Source organism: Stegodyphus dumicola, chromosome 6 (genome assembly GCF_044657685.1).
Source record: "Stegodyphus dumicola isolate Sdum_Otavi_A_Nest chromosome 6, ASM4465768v1".
NCBI classification, from domain to species: Eukaryota; Metazoa; Arthropoda; class Arachnida; order Araneae; family Eresidae; genus Stegodyphus; species Stegodyphus dumicola.
The window spans coordinates 166,930,013-166,952,165 of NC_140773.1; the positions used below are offsets into that span (position 1 = coordinate 166,930,013).

The 22,153-nt window shown below is 31.3% G+C and overlaps 2 protein-coding genes across 4 annotated transcripts in view; one reads left to right on the forward strand and one right to left on the reverse strand.

The window, feature by feature from the left end:
* Window positions 1-11,936, reverse strand: part of LOC118193901 (leucine-rich repeat flightless-interacting protein 2-like) — a 212,760-nt gene extending 200,824 nt beyond the window's left edge. Inside the window, exons 1-2 of one of the 3 annotated variants that reach the window (XM_085819145.1) lie at window positions 11,807-11,936; window positions 7,031-7,139 (exon numbers count right to left, since the gene is read on the reverse strand). In XM_085819145.1, the coding sequence (XP_085675271.1) occupies window positions 7,031-7,114 (84 nt within the window). In that variant the 5' untranslated portion in view covers window positions 7,115-7,139; window positions 11,807-11,936. The other 2 variants (XM_085819146.1, XM_085819147.1) reach the window with 2 other exon arrangements.
* LOC118181986 (uncharacterized) overlaps window positions 11,927-22,153 on the forward strand; it is a 111,384-nt gene continuing 101,157 nt past the window's right edge. The window contains exons 1-3 of the mRNA XM_085819151.1: window positions 11,927-12,329; window positions 12,781-12,849; window positions 19,162-19,281. Of these exons, the coding sequence (XP_085675277.1) occupies window positions 12,270-12,329; window positions 12,781-12,849; window positions 19,162-19,281 (249 nt within the window). The 5' untranslated portion in view covers window positions 11,927-12,269. The remainder of the gene's footprint in view (window positions 12,330-12,780; window positions 12,850-19,161; window positions 19,282-22,153) is intronic.

Sequence of the window (22,153 nt, forward strand, 5' to 3'; positions counted from 1 at the left end):
AAAACTTAAACAACTTACATTGAAAGAAATGTTTAATAAAGTAAACAAATAAATATTAAGCTTTTTCTTTTTGCAAATTTTGATACCCTTAATCATAATTGTTCTTTATTTCATAAATTACGGTTTCATACTTTTTAGAATTTCTGCATGCCATCTTACCAGATTTAAACTGATGATCTATAATCCGGAAAAATCGATAATCCGGAATCGCCGAAGTCCCGACGAGTCCGGATTAACGACTTTTGACTGTATAGTGAATTTTAAAGGGCACATTTATTCTATTGTGGTTTATGCACTATCGCTGAAGTAGATTTAATTTAATCCAATAAGTTTAAATGAAATGCAAGAAAAAATGCGTATAATTTAATATTCCATACAAGGAAGTCATGTGGTGTACACATCAGATTTTTTTTCCCTCATAGAACTAAATTATTCCATGCCATTTGACTACAACAATTCAAAGTTACTTCTAAAGTTAAATTTCTCACTTTCATTCGCTTTCTTTTTTGTCCACTTTAAGATAAATAAAGTTATGTTGTTTCTTCTTATAATTAATTAGGGTCGGATTTATGTATCTATGCAAGCTATAGCTTAGCCCCCCAATTAAAATATAGTATAAATAGTATTAAAATATATTATAACAGACTTATAAAGGGCCCCATATCTCAGCTTAGGGCTTATCCAGTCTAAATCTGGCTCTGCAGTTAATCCATTCTCATGCTTTTGTAGGACCCAGTTTGCAACAATATCCAAGATAAGCCATTTCGTTACTCCTTTACACAAAGCCCATTTATTCTTTGGAATATTAATTATTGTGATTTTATTTTTCTTCCACTCACGTATGAAGCTTTCCCCCACACCAAACATTCTTGTTGCAGCACAATTTCCATTTCCTTTCATAAAACTGAATAATTTTACCTCCAAATTATGTTCCCCCTTTCTCAAAATGCACATCTGCATTGAACACAATCAACCCTCTTTGCAGCATTAACATCAAACATCTCCCCACACACATTATTCTCCTCATCACTTATCAATTGAATATACCATTGTTTGAAACCTGGGAAAAATCTTCGAATGACTCTAAAACATAACAGCATCACACATGTACGTATCTTTCACATTTCTTCGCACAGAAAATAGTGCATGTTATACGGCAAATACAAATAAAATTGAAAAAAATGTAGTTTGAAATTATAAGTCAATGAGCATTATACAAGGGAATATACAGTATGTATATTGGCATTCATTTGTATATCTTGCACTTGGATCATTTTCATATTTAACTTTGAGCAGCCCTAGACTGATATCAATTTCTGGCCATTTAATAGCTATGAAGCGTTGGCCTGCTTTTTTTCCCACCTGTTGCTTTCCTGACATGTTTTGATGTTTCAAACTGAAGGCATGCAAAACACCTTCATGGTATTATAGCTCAGACTTGATGACTTTTGTTCATTTGTGAATGCAGACTTTTCCTGCTTTATTTCTCCCACAGTTGTGAATATGCAAAGATAGGCTAGCATAAATTTTGAGAGTTTTACCTGCATTATTCATAGACATGACAAAAACCTGAAGGACACTGAAAATTACAGACCAACCTTCAGTCTTTATTAGGAAAACAATTGTTTGGAAAAATTATTTTAATCAATACTTAGACTCATATGTTCAAGAGCTGGGATTCAGGAAAGGAATCTGCATCGGTATGCAGCTACCCAGAATTCTAGTATTCACCAGTTTTGCAATTCACAAAAAGCAAAGTTTGGCTCTTGTCATCCTAAGCGTGGCCAAATTATCCGACTGCATCTGGAATGAGAGACTCATCTTCAAACTGATTCATCTAAATAGCTAAAAAAATGATAAAATATTTTTTCTACTGATAAAATATTTTTCACTCACAGGGCTTAAGCGGTGCAACATAACTCTAATGAAAAAATCAATAACACAGGATAACAGAAGGCTCCAATTTCTGTCCTATGTTTACGCGCATGCCTTTCAGACATTGGAAATGACAGAAAATGCCTTTCAGCGTGCTACACTGACAAGACAGCCCTATTTAAAAAAAAAAAAAAAAAAAAAAAAAAAAAAAAAAAATGGCAGCTTAATCATGCCATTAAGCAGCTACAAGGCAAGATGCACATGATAGAAACTTGGTGCAAAAGGAGATGGCTGACAATAATCTGGATAAGTCGATTCTGTTCCTTATCAGGAAGTTTAAGAGACCCGACCCTATCACTAGTGAGCTGCACTTATTTGGTGAGTATATTACAGTAGAGAATAAGGGGAAGTATTTAGGGGTTAATGATAAATTATACCTTCGCATTGTCCATGCATACTAAACAAAACTAAGTGTACACTTTTCATCTTCAGACCACTTCTGCGCCCTAATTCCAAGCTGGATCTTGAGCAAAAACGGCATATTTATACTGAAACTATAAGACTCATAATCATATATGCCAGTTTGGGCCTGGGCAAATGGCTCAATAAGGAACACTGAAGTTCTGCGGATACTCTAGAATAAATTTCTACAACTCATTCTTGCGGATCCTGTTTCACACAAAATTCTATTCAGCAGCAAGATCTGAAAACCAAACAGATTTCAGATTACCTCAGCAGTGCCAATCAGAACTTTTTTTAAAAATGAATCGGATAAGAATAAACACTTATTTCAGTATTATCTGTTACTATTTACTTATTTTAGAATTAATTTATCTTCAATTACCTCATCTTATAAGATAATTTTCTTCATACATATGAAGAGTATCTCACTAGTTTTGGTATGAATGTGTGATGACCAGACTGCTTCCATGTGATGAGATTATCAATGCATGAAATTTTGCAACAGCATTTGTTACCTTCATTTGCTGAATTTTATCCCCAAAGAGATTCCCTTTTCCAGCATATCTTGTAAAGCCACACCACTACATTCTCTACAGTTTTATTTGATGTTAATGAATTTGCTTTATCATGTTCATCAAAACAGGTTTTAAGTTCTTGACTAAGTCTTGAAATCAGCTCATCTCTATCACAATGAGAATATGCAGCAGCCTCAAGAGAGCTATGCCTAGTAAGAGGTACACTCAAGAGAGTAAGAGGTATACTTAAGAGAGTAATGCCTAGCAAATCCTAGGCATACCCCACCCCCAAACAAAAAAAAAAAAAAAAAAAAAAAAAGAACCATGGTCCAAATTTTAGCAGAAATTTACTATGCTTATGTGAAGTCAATATCCAATGAATAGCTGGGAAAAAAAAAAAAAAAAAAAAAAAAAAAAGAAAAGAAAAGAAAAGAAAAAGAAAAAGAAGATCCAGAAAATCATGAGTGAATGCGAAAATTAGTGCATTTAAATTTCTCATCTTTCAGTTAGAGATGAATAATATTTCCAAAGCACATTTTACAATATTTAAGTTTATTTCTTTTAATCATATTCCAAGTGCACTATTTTACTCACATAAATTTTCTTATAAGCTTGAATGAATTTTGTGTTTAGTACTTACGATAACTACACATGAAATGCATGTAAATTTACTGCCATGAAGAAGATACTACCAAAAACGACTCTGTCTCTCTGCATATTAGAGGTCGGTAACATCTCTTTGACCATCACACGAAAGCCATTCAGCGAAAAGTACAACATATTTTTAAACTTATCGTGGGGCATCACTCATGGCAATGAAGCATTGAAATTTTGGACAATATTGTCCAATCAAGTTTCATAAATGCAAATGAAACTTTTGAAAAGATGAAATTGACAGATTGAAAGCATATATTATGCAAAATTCTAATCTTCACTTTTCAAAGCCACAAGTTCTCAGGTGACATAAAGCTTTTCTAGGGTAGTTACACTATTCAACTGTCATCAGATCAGTGGCTGATAGTGAGAATGATTAGGAGTAAGTTAAATTTGAATCATTTTATGGAACACGGAATTTTAATTCAGGTAATGGGCAAATGAAAGTTTTGAAGGTGGTTTAGTGGAAAGGCAGACACGGTTTTCAACACCCGAGGACAACTGAAGATTTTGTGCCCCTTCCATGTGCCAAAAATAGAAAATGTTTCATCCTAAAATTTTGTGACATCAATTTGGTGCCCCCTGGATGCTGTGCCCAAGGATAGATGTTCCACCTTGGCCCACCCTAGCTATGCCACAGGAGGCAGAAGATAAATTTATGAAAATAAACTTGAATCATATCCACCATAAAAACACTTCGGTGGAAAGCAAACTGCTATGTCTCTTTGCATACTCTGTAATATCTCCCTCTAGCACACTGCATCCCGCCATGCAAAGTTTTCGTTTTGTATAACTGAGTTCCGAACCTGCACAGGGGGATGTGGTGTGCTGGAAGGAAATACTGTAGAGACACGCAGCAGTTTTCTTTTTTTAAGTGTTATCATGCTGAATATGATTCAAAAAGTTTATTTTTATAAACTTGTCGGTACTTATGTATTCAGATTTGGCGGTTTTTAACCGCTTCCCTTACAAATTTTTTTGAAAAAAATTGCAAAAAATCATCACATTTTTTTAATTTTATTATTAAATACAACAAAACGAAACAAATCAAAATATGTAGGTTTTAAGTTGAATTTTTAATTTTTTGAAGGTGTAAAAGCATTTATTTTTAATATTAGTTTACTATCCCGAGTTACCTCGGGCAAACGAAAAAAGTTAAATATTAATCTTTGTATGATAGTTTTTTAAACAAGGGACAACACAGAGTGATACCTGATGTTCTACACTGGTATCTGGTCTCTTTTCTTACTGGCTTACCGCTGGAATCTCTTTCACGGGAGCACAAAGTACACTGTCTCGTTGGATTTGATTTTTTTTTTTTTTATTTTTTCCCCTTATTTTCATAATTACTATCTGAAAAATCATCGCTTTCGCTATCTTCCATCATCGCCATTATTTTATTTTTTTCCAACGCATGCATCCTTCTTTATACATTACTAATCCACAAGCCAACATATACTATACAATAGGGAAACACATGACCAGTCCCTCCAAAAGAACCGCGCAACCAACAAAATTTGGCAAACTGCCAATCAAAGCTAAATATTTCCTTTTATTTCCTCCAGACCGAGTAAAACCATGATAAAAGAAATCGTACTAACAAATTCTGCTTCGCCCGAGTTTTCTCGGGATAATAATTAACTGCAATATATACGAACCCGAAATAACTCGGGATAATAAACACTTTATTTAAAATTAAAACACTTTCAAAAATCAAAATACTTTATTTAAAATCAAAGTAGTCAATCGGATTTTGGTGTTAAATGGGCCGATATAGAGTTTAACATAGATTAAAAAAAGGTCTCTGTTTTCTTTGACCTGATGTTGTCACCATATGAACTCTGCTAAATAAGATTCTGAATGATGTCTCGCTGTCCCCCTATGTTTCTTGTTCCTCCATTTAGCCCTGCCTCACATTCTCTCAACTGTTTGTGTGTGAACTCCTGTATCAGGATCAATATAATTGTATTTATGATTAACTTTAGCATGTAGGAATCCTTCTTTTTCTATTCTATTTGGTAACCTTTCCAACTGGCAGAATAAATTTGTCTTAACCATCTGCAATGTTTTCAATAATTTTATTAAGAAGGGTAGAGCCAGTTCTATTAGGAACAGTTACAGCAAACGAATCGTTTGTTTCTCTACATACACTACCAAACACCAACTGTTTGGGTAATACTCGACCACAATTATTTTTATGCTTAGTAAAGAAACTATCATCAATTTCCACAATGCAATCTGGTCCACCTACCTTCTTGTTTGGTTTATTCTCCATATCCAAGACGCATAATTCATGCATGCGATTGTTCCAATCTATAACAGTTTTATCCGATAAATCAAGTTGCTTTTCAAAAAATTTAATCGGCGTCAACTCTTCACACCAGCAGTATATGACTCTCAAAGCTGAACAAAATGGAATTTTGCTCCCTTCAAACCAATTGTCTTTTCTAAGTTGCACTTGCTGATCACACTGTCTTAAATTACATTTCCAAAACATATGTTTACCAAAATAAAGTTTCATATCATGCGAATTGGTACATTTTTGTTTTTTTGGTAAAATATTTCGCTCCTGAAAAAATAAAATAGCATCTTCTTTTGTGTTTGGCAAATCCCAAAGACGCATTTTCGTAGGACTAAAAAATGGCATAAAAAATCAGCAAACAACAAGGCAAAAAGGAATCCAAAAGATAACTGCATGCGAACAACAAGATTATTCAACAAGATTGATTATTCAACAAGAACAACAAGGTTGGCGCATCAGCGCATTTTCTGTTGCAGTGGCATTAATACGCAAGTACCAATTTGTCTTCTGCCTCACCACTACACTTCCACAGTGGTGACCCGAAAAACTACACACAGTTAAACCCACTGACAAATGACGAACTATATCACATATACCAAGATGTTTCTTCACACATGCTTCACCTCAAACTTAATGGTAACACACTCGCCAATAAACCAGGACAGCTATTCTACAATGATTGGATCTCATATACTATGGCACGTACAATATTAACTAAAAAAAAAAAAACGGTATCATCTACACTCTCCAACTTAATGGAAAACCATACTGTGGTCATCGGTTGATATGCGATCGGGTCCATTTGACTTCACTGACAGAGGACAAGTCTTTCAGGCAGCTTTAGATCAATCACAGTGCAGACAACTGACATGCTTCATAGCGAGCAGCTAAAGTTCTAGCAATATTTATTTGAATGCATTTACCCATCATTTCGCTGTGGACAGGTCAGTGGCTTAGCTAGAGATTTTGCCTCTCTGTGCAGTCCCTGGATTTACACACTTTTCTTGATATACAAACAAATAATTAAAAAAATTATATGTAGGGAAATAAATAAGGGGAAATAATAAATTTATGTGACTTCTTCATTTAAATATGAAAAAATTAGTGGTGTAGCATAATGTTTATGTATATGTTGTAAAATATGAGGACCAACTTACTAATAACAAAAAAAGGTGAAAATATGGAAAAGTATCAAATATAATTCAACGAAGTAAATAAATACCTCTTGAACAACTTTATCCAGAACTTCATCTTCAGCTGAATATAATCTTTGTATACCTCTACGCCTTACGCGTGGAGAAGACATGTTTACCCCAAACTACATTAAAGAACTGAAAAAAGAAAATTGAATATGCTAATATGTAAAAAGAAAATATATAAAGCATATATGCAACTCCGGATAAAAAATTCCATATCTTAAAACAGCAGTTTCTAGCCTGTGATATGCATTACCTCTGGGCTAGTCTGGAGTACACACAAAGAAAATAATAACAATAATAAAGAAGGAAAAAAAAAAAAAAAAAAAAAAAAAAAAGAGGTTGAGGGGGAAAAAATGGTTGGGAGCCACTGTCTTTAAATTAATAGAAATTTCTTAGCAATAAGTTAGAGAATCAACAGATCAACTAATAAATTACATTTTATATTTAGTTAAGCAAAATAAATTTTAAACGAATAAAAAAAATTCACCTTAATAATTTAATTTAATTTAATTTGCTTAAAAAATCAGAGGTTTCAAAACAAAGCATTCTCAGACTACCATTATTTTGAAACTTTGATTATTAATGAAAAAGTTTCTGTGGAAAGACCATATAAGTGCATAATTATAAGTTGCATCACAAAATCATAAGATTTATATTTAAGATTACCATCATTTATATTTAAAATTTTGAAAAAAATCAATCTTAAACTGGTACTTTATTCAGTGTGTGGATATTATTATCCACACATTAAAAAAATATTCTGCCAGAGTTAAAAAAAATAAATAAATAAATACTAGAATTTTTTTCATTTCAAACAGCATTTCTATTAATTTAATTTAAGGTTCACTTCTGTCTAAATTTAACATCACATGCTTCTCTTTCTAATACATCTAATGACAAATACACAGGGTATTTGAAAACGGTGGTTACATGCTTTATTTATGTAAATATTCATACTACATATATACTTCTAGTTATGAAGCTTCTTAAAATAAAACTCAGAATGTCATAAAAATACTATGGCTAATGAAGGATCTTGAAAAAATTTACTTATCATATGATCTCCAACAAATAAAAATTTCAGCTGGAAAAAAAAGTCATTATGCTTTAATTAGTTAAAAACACAAAGTTTCATTATTTTACATGCAGAACTCGCAGAGATAATTGAAAATACTTAGGTCATATTTACAATTCCAGATTAAGCCTCTAGTAGACCCTAGAGAAAATTTAAATAAGAGCCCCATTAAATTTGCTTCTAATGAAATGTTATTTAATATAACTTGAAAGTTTGTATTAATATTAGATAATACAAACACAAATAAAACAATTTGAAGTGAAAGTTTCTGATGTAACAAATATATAAAAATATAGATAATTATAGTCCAGAATCAGCCTTTAAAATATAACCTAACTATCAGTAAAAGAATTTACTCATTTAGGTCATATTTGCAATGTCAGATTAAGTCCCTAGTTTTTTAACTGCTGGTACCACGAGCTCAGATAGATGCACAACCAGACCTCAACATCAACTTAGAACCTCCATATTAGGCAAGAGCTGAGTTAGTCAGGCATACCTTGCATCAATGAGAGTATATAAAATTCACTTTGCTGCCACTCATCCCGCACTTACAGATCTCTCAAATCCATAGCTGAACTGTTTGACTGGGGTCACCATTCCCGGCGACCAGAGACCATCATGGGCATATAATAGCTCTATAATCCTGAAGATCTGACAGGTTGTCAAAATATTTCTGCCAGTACTATGCAAGCAGTCCTGCATTGAGGAGACTATATGGAATTTAGTGGACAACAAACTAACCACTGCACTGCTACTGACACTTAAAGAGAAGTGAATGGAATTTGGCCCTAGACAAAATTTAAATAAAATTATTAAACTTAATTTGCTTCTAATGAATACCTTTGGAGTCTAACTATTTGAGAATATTTCTCTCTACAGCAAGCACAGCTAAAATCTTTAATGATCAGTGGAAATTCTTAAATAATTTTTAATTTGCTTTGAAACAGAGATATATCTCTCCTGGCATATTACTTTCAGGCACAATCAAGCTAATTCTTAACAATATTTCAGTATCAGGAAAAGAAGATGCAATTTTTTTGTTCAACTGGTACATTATAATTTATATTTCATTACTTGAAATTAAACTTCATTGACACTTAAAATAACAGTTTAAATTCTAAGCTCCTTAGATCAATGATTAGTCAATGATTTTGTTTAAAACATACTTATAAATAAAGATGTAAAATAAAAAATTTTCTGATATAAAATTAACTTATATGCTTTCTTATGCTTATATTATGAAAAATAATTCCTTTCCATGATTGTTAATATTAATGCAATAACCAGATTGAAAGATTTTATATGATATGAGTTACATGACGCCAATAATAGAAGCAGTTCTAAGATATTGTCAAGGTGAATATATCATTTAACATATTAGGAAGAAATAAATCCATCTCACGAAAAATGTTTGATACAAAAGATTACAATCATTTGGACACTTTTTTTAAAACTTTTTCATTTCATTATGCGAAACAAAATTTAACAGTCTTCCTAAATTGTACGTTACTGCTAAGAAAAATCAATAACATAGTTGCTATGACCTATAAATAAAATTTTTCTTTTTGCAATGTATTTCTGAAAATAAAAATAGGTTACCTTCAGGTATTCTTACAGCTCTTTCTAGATATTTTTAATCTAACTTTTTAAGGTTCATCTATAAATAACATTTATATTCATTTATAAATTTATACTGCTGACTGACAAGTATGATAATTTTTAAGCATATTCAATAAAAAGTATAATTACAAACGTAATTGGTAACTTTACTATGGAAAAACAGCAAATCCAGTTTATAGTAAGAATATGCTTTGTTTGAAGGACAAGAATTTCACAGTGTATTTGACAGCAAATTTATTAATTATGTTATCAGTTTTGCCTAAGCAAGCATAAGTTGTCAGAGTAGTTATAACAAACCTTGACAATCAAACTTATTTTACAGCAATGAAAGTTTTTTAAACTTTGTACCAGGATGACCAGAATATAGTTGTAGAAACAAGCAAAATTAAAATCAGATTGCTTACATGCAAATTATACATATAGGATGAAATTTATCATTACGATACACAGAGGAAATTCAAAGAAATTCCTTATAATCATTAACTGGTATATACATATTTTCTATTTCTCAAATACCAAGGAAAGGAAATTTCTTCCTTTTATTCTGAAAAGGAGAAAATAATCATACACAAAACTTAAATTATGTTAAAGTAAAAATATTTGATGTCAGAAAACAACCAAATAGGATGGGGGAAATCACGTAGCAGTGCGGAAGTGCAGAATCACCCACTGATTGGCGTGTTTTTAAGAATTGCACATAGTCCGTATCCATGTACACATCGACCTATTTTCACTTAAAAAAAAAATCCCAGAATTGCACAAAAATGGCACTGTGCACTCCCTTTACTTTATCCATGTATACACTAACCTATTTTCACTTAAAAAGTCAAAGAAAATTGACAAAAATCCAATTCTTCTTACTTTTGTAAAAAGTGCCAAACAAATAAGTAGGCGATTCTGCACTTTACCCCATAGCAGTTTGTAGTAAAAGTTAATCTATTAAGCTACATAGTAGCTATGAAGCAGACAACAACTACATACTTTGCTGAAATACCACTGAAAAAAGTCAAAGATTCTTATATCAAATACAAATATTTGTGTAACTTTTAGGCCTTAGCAAAACTATTGATGATTAATTTTTGTTTCATCACAGAACTCAGTAACATTGTTTATTCAAAGCTATGGCTATATTAAAAAACAAATTTCAAAATTTTAAAATAAACTACAGGTATTACATGACCAGTTTCATTTTTGGATGATAATACCTTTCATATTTTAAGCTAATAGCTTTGTATAAATTAATTTAAAGCCTGATCAGAAATGGTATCAAAGTCATAAGAATACTTATGGTATTCAATTTTCTATGTTCTATTTTCATTTATTTTTTATGAAAAATAATTTTTGAAATACTTTATCAATTTCAGATACTTTGCATTAAGGAGAGCAATAATATTATTACTTTAATTTAACATATATTTGCAAATTAAGATAAAATACTAAACTGAATGCATATCTATTAAAAAAAATGCATAAACAGTTTAACAGATTCCTTGATAAACGTGTCTGCGTCATTTAAGTATTTCTTCCAAATTCTCACCATCCTCGATTTTATATTTAAGCAATTATTCGTATAGATGTAGTATAAAGTCTCAATCTTTACTTACGGAGAAGATATACATTATTTTTGCTTTTTTGTAATCAGATTTCAGATAGAGAATAGGTTTATCATACTCACAAAAGTTCTTATTACGATATTGGTCTTTAATTTAAAATAAAACCAGAGAGCTAAATCCTGAAGTTTCGTGTACTGTAGATTTCGTCTGACGAGTATCTATCTACCCACGTGCTTTGCCGATATTTACATTACATGAAATTCATACCTTTAATAGCTCTTTAATTGAATACTGACAGTTCCCCGTTGCTGTATTTTGTTACACTGAAACTTAACTATCAACATGTGGCAGAGATAATTTTCCTTAAGTTACATAAAAATTTATCAGCCATTTGTAATTGTAACTAAGTACGAATGTATGTGTGTATTTAAAAAAAAAACAGCTGCAAACGTGGGGTATTTAAATTTCTAACTGCACACTGCAAAACCCATACATTAAGATAATAAACATGATCACTAAAGTATATTAACATTTACTGAATTTCTTACTTTCAATTTTATCATAATTTAAAGAAATCAATTCCCTTTATTTTCATCATGACATATATTAGACTTTTATCCAAGACATAGAGGGCGTAGTCGTCGATAAACAATGTTAGTCGGCGAGTCTGTGTTTGATACAGCAACTTTTTAAATAAATAAAAAGCAACAGTGAATTGAATTTTTGACCAAATCGATACTTCGAATTCTTATCTTATCATTCACAATTTAAAGAATATGCAATATTGTTTATTTACCTGTAGAGAGTAATCCCTGAGTAAATGACGTGTCGTCTTAGCACATGCGCATGACGACAGTTCTGAAATCTGTGAGTGGGCTTGATATAATGAAAGGATAATTTTATAGTATTTATATACATTAAAAAATGTTATGATTGAACAAGAACAGACATATTCAGAATTGAGATGTACGTTTTATAAACTACATATTTTTGCATTTTTCTGCGTAAAACATGTTTAGAAGATTGCGAGAGAGGATTGCCGAAGAAGCGACTAAATTCCCAGTTGGTCAGGTAATAAAAGCTTGAATGAAATTGGATATATTGAATTCTGTTAGATTTTTGAAGGAAATAAGTCTCTACTTATATTATAAGCACTATTGGGTGTTAGGTTTCTGGGGATTAATTAAAACATACGATTTATAATAAGCATGTGATCTTCTCTATCAGTGTTTGGTGTTGGATAAAATTGTGTATTGCATATTTATTACTTGATCACGTAAAAGTGGTCTCTCCTGTGTTGTAAAAACTCCTCTGAGATTATGTATTGTAGATTTGGGCTCTCATGATGTTACCATATAGATCTTTTTAAGACTTCTGTCAAATCTCTTGTTATGTGTAGTATAATCTGCATTCCATATCATTAAAATAAATAATATGAGCTGCGTTTTGTTCCGTCTTAAAGTTTGTTGTGTTGCTGATTTGTTTGCTTTACTTGTTTGTGTTTGTTTTTCTGTTTCTGTAGTTGGGCAATACTCCTGGGAAACTCTTGCCTGATTCAGAAAATAAATCTGCCACAGCTAATTCATCTGAGGTTTGTATGCTTTATTTATTTACTGTATGTGCACAAAAAATTGCTAACAAAATGTGCTATACTTTGTAAAAGTCGATGTTTTGATGTCGTAGAAGATAAATAAGATGTATAAGGAGCTTTCATCCAAAACTTCTATATATTATATGAAAACTTTCATAACCCTCTACTAAGCTGTTATTGATAAATTTAATGGCTAATTCTTTACGCTAAATTAGGAACTTTCAAAATTCTCTTGAATATTACTACGTTTCTTGTAATTTTGCTTGCTGTTATTAATATATATATAGCATCTAATGCTTATTAAAATCACTTGTATTCCATGACCTTTATTAGGTACTATTCTGTTATTGGGACCAGATTCAGAAATGTATGCACATGTGTGTGTGTGTATACACATACATATATACGTGAATGCATACATACACACATACATATACATGCATACAGGAACACATGTATGCATACATATGTATATTTCTGAATATAGTCCTGAAAACAGAAGAGTATCCTTTAAGCATTTGAGTTTGGTAAACGGCAATTTATGTATTGGAAATTATGGTACAAATTTTAAATTTATCTAGTGTAACTAATGAAATTCAGTGATTAATCGTATAATATTTAAAAATTAATGCTGAAATTTAAAAAAAAATTGAATTATTAAACACAATTTTGAGATATTTTATAAAAATATATTTATAATTACATTTTTAGTAAACTTTTTATCTTTTATAAACAATTATTATTTTATCCATGCTTGTTTCATATTGTTCATCAACAGTGTTTCAATTTTATTCTCAATTTTGTAAAATTGCTGATAGAATTTTTGATTAGCCTCAGACAATATAATGGTTACGGGAGCTGACAGCAATACCGAAGGGCCCGGTTTCGAATCCCGGAGAAGGCATGGTTGTACTTATCTGTGCCTTCATAGGAGGCAAAAGTGGCCCACCTGTTAGGTGCCTCCATAATAAAGTGATCACCACTTCGGTCCTTAGTTGTAGCCAACATCTGTAGGCAGTTTGAGCCCTTCATTAGGGGGGGGGAACCTTTTCAGCTCAAGAATTCTTCTTTTCTCACTTTTCTCTAATTTAGAGTTTTTGAAGTATATTTAAAATGCACCAGAAGCATAAACTATTCCTTCTTTTTGTTTATGAAGTTCATTGGCATCCTTTCCTCGTTTTCTTTAAACCTTTTGAAGATGGGATGGCCATTATAGTGGCCATAGAGTCCTCTGTTTGAAATGACGAGGTTGTCCACTTTAGTGGCCATATCTTTTCCCCCATTTTCCAGCCTGAAAGTGTGGGGTGAAATGTCAAATTTGTCCTTTCAAGGCTTTTACTGCTATCAAAGCCACGACCTCAAAAGGTTAAGCAATTCGAACCTCTGAAGTATTGTCTTAGGCCTATTTCTTTGTAAATTTAAGGTGAATTCTGTTTGCTTCTTCAGAAAATGCTACACAGTCAGCTCAGATACACATTCTGATTTTTTTACGACAAACAGCATTGCCTGTTTTCCATAATTAAAGTTGGCTATTGCTAAATATAGAGAAACGTTTACAATTTCCTACTACTTTTTGTTGTTTTTGGACAAATGTTCAGATCAATTAATTTAACTGACATGTTCGAATTTTGTGTTGGACCACCAGTCTTTTTACTAAGTCTGGGTGAGATAAATCTTTAAATATTAGTTTTATAGCATCCATAACTTCTAAAGGAATGGAATTTGTATGCTTAAAACTTTCATTTCTGCCACTTACAACAACTCTGTTGTACGTGCACCAAGAAACAATACCATCTGAGCAAAAGTCTTGAGTTACTTATTAATGTTTGTGCTTTTATGATACCAAATAGACTATATAGCTTTTTGCATATCATGATAATTGTCAGAATTTTTCCTAATGGCATTATTGTAATACGTTGTTAGTTGATCTATCAACACATCTCCAAGTCAACTTTTACTGCTGAGACTTTTCTTGTCATACAGTTTCTTGTCATAGAATTATGAAAAATATAAATTAAAAAAATGAAAAACATGTAGTTTATTTACTATACCATGAACTATCATGTTCAACTGCAGTTTTGTTGCATAATTAAATATGTTGGGATTTGACTGGAAGTCACCAGATGTGAGGAGTTGGACATTTGTGGGCAATTTGGTACGTATGAATAACTTGAAAGAAGAGGGTAAAGATGTCATTCTAGTCTTGCACATATTGTCAGGTTAGATTGTTGTGAGGTATAGCAACCCACAAAAAACAATAAGTTAACCCAGTTATCAGCTACATAATGATTTGTTTCTTCCTTCTTACAGTGCAGTTTTTGTGAATAATGTAGGATTTCTCTCTTTTCAACTTATGATCTATCTGTTTAAATTTCTCGCATTTTAGTGAATTCCACATATTTTTTAGAGCTTTAGAAGTAAAAATATTTTTTATAGTAGCATAGATTGAAATCGTTTTAGAAGAGCAGTTTCAGTGTCTTTCAATTTTCTGTCTTTTGTTTTAGCATCCTTGAGACATTTGCATTTTTTTATTAGTTCTTCATCAGTTATAAATCTTATTAAACTTTTAAATTGCATAAGGCTGTTTGAGAAATTCCCACTTTAAGTACAGTTTTTCTGTAGCTGCACTTACATCAAGAACATCGCACAAGAACAGTAAGATGTTTTAACAATTATTTTTTTCTTTCAGGCCTAAGTCTTAAAGCTTAGGCTTTTTTGATGTTACAAGGATGCAGCAAATTAAGAAATGTTACTTCAAGATTTCACTTTTAGAATTCAGGTTTCTAGCTGACAGAAAGGTTTCTCTCTGTTTAATTGATTTAACAGTGTTTTTTCTGCTTTTTATTTCAGCCTGAAGTTACTACTTTTTTTCCATTCAGAGACTGTTAATCTAGAGCAGGGTTTCTTTAAAATTTTTTCAGTCATGACCCCTTTTAATTACTGAGATTTTTTCGCAACCCCATAATATTTAAAAAAATTTTGTGGGACCTCATAAGTATTGCGCAAATCCGACAGGTGCGTGAGTGAAACTGTCAATTTTTTCTCTTGTAATGTAATATACTATTGCTGTTTTAGGTCATTAACTTTAATTTCTAATTTTAAGACATAGAACAATGTGAAAATTTTAAATAAGCAACAGACAAAATGACAGCGTCACGTGCAAAGCAAGGAAACTGAACATTTATATTATAAAAAGAATGCGTCGAAATGTTTTGTTTTTTTCTTTGTCTGTATTGTCTTATCTTTATCTATTAAATATTAGTTTTCATTTTCATTTTTTTCTTTGTCTGTATTGTCTTATCTTTATCTATTTTCAGATACATTTATTTTTGTGTAAAAATATTTGGTAATTGTAAAATTATTATAAGTTAAAGAAATATCAAAACTGCTAAAATTTTTTAATGACCCCTTGCTGCTGGTCCCACAACCCTCTTGGGAGGGTCGTGACCCACCAGTTTAAGAAACGCTGATGTAGAGTAATGCTAGGAAGTATTTTGTAAACTTTTTTTAAAAACTCTATGTGAATTCAATTTAACAATCAGCTGGTGTTTAACCCTTTGCAGTTGGATTAAATTTGGAGATGGGTATCGTACTGGTCAGAATTAATTTCTGTCGTCAGAGCAGGGATACATAACACGCAAGTTTACGATGGATAACAAGATTTAGTAATTCTTTTGTGAACTTAGATATATCTTTATTCAGTACACTAATCTAGTGTATTGGATATTGTTATATAATGTGTTTTTATATAAAAATTATGTTTTATAATTCTTCTTCATGTGATATTTTTCAAAACATTCTCCAACATGCAGGCCAGGTTTTCGAGTTCATGTATCGCAAAAAGAATTGGTTTGGTGCCTTCCACCCTCCTTAATCTTTCTGTTTGAACATACACTACAATCTTTACTTTATACATTTTCACAATGCCACAATATATGCAGTTTTCCATTAAGTCTTTCTTCCTTATTGGAGGTCGATGGTTTGATCACCTACCAGTTGTGCCACCAATTTTTGGACGAACATAAAATGTGGCATAGGTGTCCTGTTCTCTCTTCTAGCTGAATTTTGGGGAATTATTTTGGAATATTTTAAGAAGAGAGAATGTCTAATTACTGTTAAATACAATTTATAAAATATTCTTTGGAATTCTACAAGGTATTGTCGTACGTTGTCGATTTCATTACATAAAAAAGAGACTGACTCGCCACTGCGTCTTGCATGGTGAGCGCTGGGTCACAACTTTTGTTTAGATTAGATTACATTATCTTCAATCGATGGAGCACCATATTGGTTCGTGAATAGGTTCTTTAGGTATTGAGGTTCGTATAAGAAAACTGTAAACTGATACATGAATGCATACAGTATCCGATTCGTTTAGTTCCTTACTGTGGTGGCTGAGAGCAGACATACGACTGGAACGGTAAAAAGGCTTTTGTGGCTGAGAGCAGACATATGACCAGAATGGTAAAAAGGCTTTGGTGGCTGAGAGCAGACATATGACCAGAATGGTAAAAAGGCTTTGGTAGCTGAGAGTGGACATATGACTGCAAAGGTTTAAAAGGAAACTCACTTATTTACAACATCTCTAGAGGACTGTTTTTGTTAACCTTAAGATAAAAACATTTTTGCATCTCTAAGGTCCAGTGCTGACAAACAGTTCTTAAAGCAATAGCTTACAGGTACAGAGATTAGAAAGAGGTAGAAAAATATTGGTCAAACCTGTTTTATTGAAGCACTACATATATGAATGATATAGCATACACACAATTCAGTCTTTTTCCAGTCCAAGTTTTATAAGCAGTGGAGAGGAGTCAAATAAACGGCAGTTTTTAAGTTGATTATTTATTTTGGTTCCTCGAAATTTGAATGCAAATAGCAGCTAATTTTATTAACCGTCGAATTAAATAAGTGATTGGTATTGTAATAATATAGTTTATATTTTTTAATAATCTGCAGGTATTTTTATTGCTATAGGTATTTTCCCCCTTACATATTCTGTAATTACATTCTTCTGTGTCTTTGTTTTAATAAATATGAATATCTTATAAAATTCTTATTATTTACAAAGTACAATTTAAGATTTATCGTATTTATCTAGTTGAAAATTGTTCTTCATAGTATAACTTTATAGGTTAAGGAGAATTTGATATGTCAGGGTGCAAGATTATGAGCTAAGAAAGGAAAAAAAGTATAAGGTTCAGTTCATAAGAGATTAAAAAAAAGTAATGTATAATCTCGAAAATATGAGTTATTTCATTTTTCTCCTTATTTTTATATGCACTATAGTGTAATTTTTTATATTCTATCCCCACATCATGGATTCTTTTGGGTTAAAATTTAATTTGTAATTTGAAAGCTATGTAATGTACATTAATAATACAAGGTATAATTTTATATGAAGGTATAATTTTATGCAAGATAGTGTCACATATGCCATGAGTTATTAGTTAATATGATAATTATACATCTGTTTTAAATATGTAATTGAAAGTGTCTTTTATCTATCCCAAATAGCCAAATACATTTTATTCACACTTGAATCAAGGATAAGGAAGGAATTTATAAATTATAAAAGTTTTACAGTTATATTTTTGCAGAAAATTTCATGTTAATGTTTTTAAACAGTAAATTTATGGGTTAAATCAAAAGCCTTACATACTTCTTCCTTTTACAAGTCTAACTTTATATTATACATATAGATATGGGTGTAAAAAGAATGGAAACGCTTTTATTTCTGCAGCATTATGTTTGATACATCTTTCATTTCAGAGCAGTCTTTTAATATAAACTTGCTTTTGCAATAATTAAAGCTCTCATCTCTTCAAAAAGTATAAAAATAATAGTTGGTGATTTTGCATAAAATAATATTAAGTGGTCTTCCTGTGTGAAACATTTTTTTTTTTTTTTTTCACTTTAAATAAGTTAAGGAAATTTTGAGCTTGTTTTAATAGAATACTACTTTGGTAAAATTTTAATTTGACTGATATATAATATCAGTTGAGATGCTTAACAGGACATAAAATATTCTGTAGGTCTACTTGTCTGAATTTTAGACAGTGAAAAGAATTATTTTGTATAATATTTATTTTCTTCGAGAGGTGTTTTTTAAATATAAGGAGGAAATAAAAATTGGTGATGCTTATCAGATATAAAGTTTTTTCCCCCTGCCCTCCTCTCAATGTTAAGTAAATGTTGTTAACGTTTTTATACTAAAAATAACAATTTTTTGTCATATAAGATGTGTATTAATTATCATACATCAAAAATCATATGTACAAATAATTGATTTAATTTATTTTATAATTATTTTAGGATCTGATCACTCTTAGTGACAGTTCATCTGTTGTTGTACCTCATACTAGTACTCAGCAATTTAGTATTGGTGAAGATGAAGATGGTTCTTTGAGTGAACAAAGCACTCCACAGAAAAAAGTAATTCCACTTTTTGAATTTATGAAAAATTATGGCAATGTATATTGAAATAATTTTATTTTAATATTATCAGACATTTCATTTATCTTAGATGGCAAAATCTGCACTTTTTGATTAACAGGATGCCAGTTGAAATTATGCACTAAGTGAGTAGCTCTGCAGTGATATAATCTCTACATATAATACAAAGGAAGAATCTGTCTGTGTGTTTGTATGTGTCTCTTTTGTTCATGCTGCACATAAGGTAAATGATCCAGGGCTACAAAATTTGGCACATAGGTAGAATCTAGACAAAAGCCAATGCACCTTGAAGCGATTTTTTTCAAAATTCAAATGAGATTTTTTAAATTTTATGTTTTTGGAAGAAATCACATCAAATCTATGGCACGCAGCTATTATTGGTGATGTATCACTGTTGCTGGTATCAGCACTGTTGCCACTCACATAAATGAGGGCAATAATTCTGTGTAGTTTTTAAATTTAATGTTTGTCTTGGATACTGGCCGTTTGTTGAGAGGAGGTACATATAAAAGCCAAACGAAGGCTGGCCGAGTAGCGGCTAGTTATGAATAAATGGAAAGAAGAAATCAAACCTGTAATTTTTCTCTTTGACATTTCCATATGCTTTTTTAGTGAAATCTCATTCCCCCCCCATATCTGTAGTAAGGGTTATATGATTTGGCAGTTGCTAAACAACAAAGATTTGTGATTGAATTTTTATAGAATAAAGATGTTATCTCTGTACTGGAAGACTATTTGAAAAAGCCCAAAATGAAATTGTATTTTACTACTATTGAAGCACTTGCAACATAAAAAAGTCTTATAACTCAGATACTGATTTGAAGTTTTACACATTCATTTTCTGTTAGCTATTTGATTTACTTACTTCTAACAACAGCAGCTCTGAAAAAATATAGAGAAACATATTCCTGATAAAAACCCACATGTTTGTCTTCACACATTATTTTTTTAAAAATCACAAATTCTAGATTTTTTACCTTACAGCTAACTCAGAAATTTTCAGTCTTTTCTCAAAGTGATACATTCAAAAAAATGTTTGCTATTTCTTTATTCAGTTTCTTAACTAAGAAATCAAATGGTCCTGCACCTGTAAATTATGAACTTGTGGTGGACTTTGGAGAGCATTTGTGAACTCGTTGATAATTTTGAAGAGAAATAATTGTTTGGGTATCCTTATGTGTATTTCATTGATGCAACCAGTGCTGTCTGTCTTCTTTTTACATTCTGCTTATTCCATAGAAGGCCTGTCCATTTCTCAGAGGTTATTATACCAATTGATAGCTATGTTTGGGGATAATCTCAACTCTTCTTCATAGAATTTCACTGATATATAATAAAAGGAAGAATCTGTCTGTGTATTTGTATGTGTCTCTTTTGTTCATGCTGCACATAAGGTAAATGATCCAGGGCTACAAAATTTGGTACATAGGTAGAATCTAGACAAAAGCCAATGCACCTTCAAGTGATTTTTTTCAAAATTCAAATGAGATTTTTTAAATTTTATGTTTTTTGAAGAAATCACATCAAATCGATGGCACACAGCTATTATTGGTGATATATCACTGTTGTTGATATCAGCACTGTTGCCACTCACATAAATGAGGGCAATAATTCTGTGTAGTTTTTAAATTTAATGTTTGTCTTGGATACTGGCCGTTTGTTGAGAGGAGGTACATATAAAAGTCAAACGAAGGCTGGCCGAGTAGCGGCTAGTTATGAAGAAATCAAACCAAATATTAAAGTGAACAGCTGTTGTAAAAGTAAAAGCATTATTTTACTGTATATATTTATAATCCTTTTATTGTTAACTTTACTTATCCATAATACAATTACAAAAAAAGTTTTAGTTTTTATATATGAGTTTATGCAAAATGAAAAACATTTTGTATCTACAGAGCTTGAAAGCCCGTGGGGCTTTGTTTCGAGTATATCAAGTTCGAGCCTAAAGCTCATTCTAAACTGTACTTGTGACTATGCCTCTGTGACATTTACGTCGCCGTCTGAACGCAGCATTAGCTTACGCGCAGCACGAACGAAAAACACAGACAAGTTCTTCCTTTTATATATGTGGATCGATGGACCCATTGCTTGCAAATAGATGCATGTGTAAGGGCTAGCTTTGAAGCAAATTTCACACATTAACATATTTTCTATCGTATTTTGACCTTCATTTAGTTATTTTTGAACATGAAAACTTTTAATTCCTTTTAGCATTAACTTATTATTGGTTGCTTCTTTCAGAAGTCACTATTGTCAAGACAGGATTTCTTCGAGCTCCCTTGATTTTTTTTAACATTATTTTTTTAAAAATCACGAATTCTAGATTTTTTACCTTACAGCTAACTCAGAAATATATTTAATGGACTTTTGAGATTTTTCCAAGGTTGATACAATTTTATTTTAAAATGTCAATTTGCTGAATTTTTGTATTAATTTAATTTTTATCACAAAAATATTTGAGTAGTTTTAATGTGGTTTTATTAGCCCAAAAGGGTAATTTGTACAGAAGGCTATTAATTTCGTTTTGGCATTTTGCGTTGATTCACTATAAATGGAGAATCACTTTTTAAATTGTTGCCACCAAATATTAGAGCCCTGTATTATATTTAAAGAAATTAAATAATGAAGAATCTACATAAATGTATGTTTGTTTCTTGCATTGTGATAAAACAATGGTACCTAGAGCCATCAAATTTTGAATAACGTAATCTCCGCTTGAATATGGGCATTTGGATGCCCAAATTTGGAATTTGTTTTATTATCTATTTCATATTTTGTAAAGCATTTATGGGTTTTTGATTAAGAAACTCAATGATTTCTAAACGAGCAGTGGTAACACTGTATGGAAAAA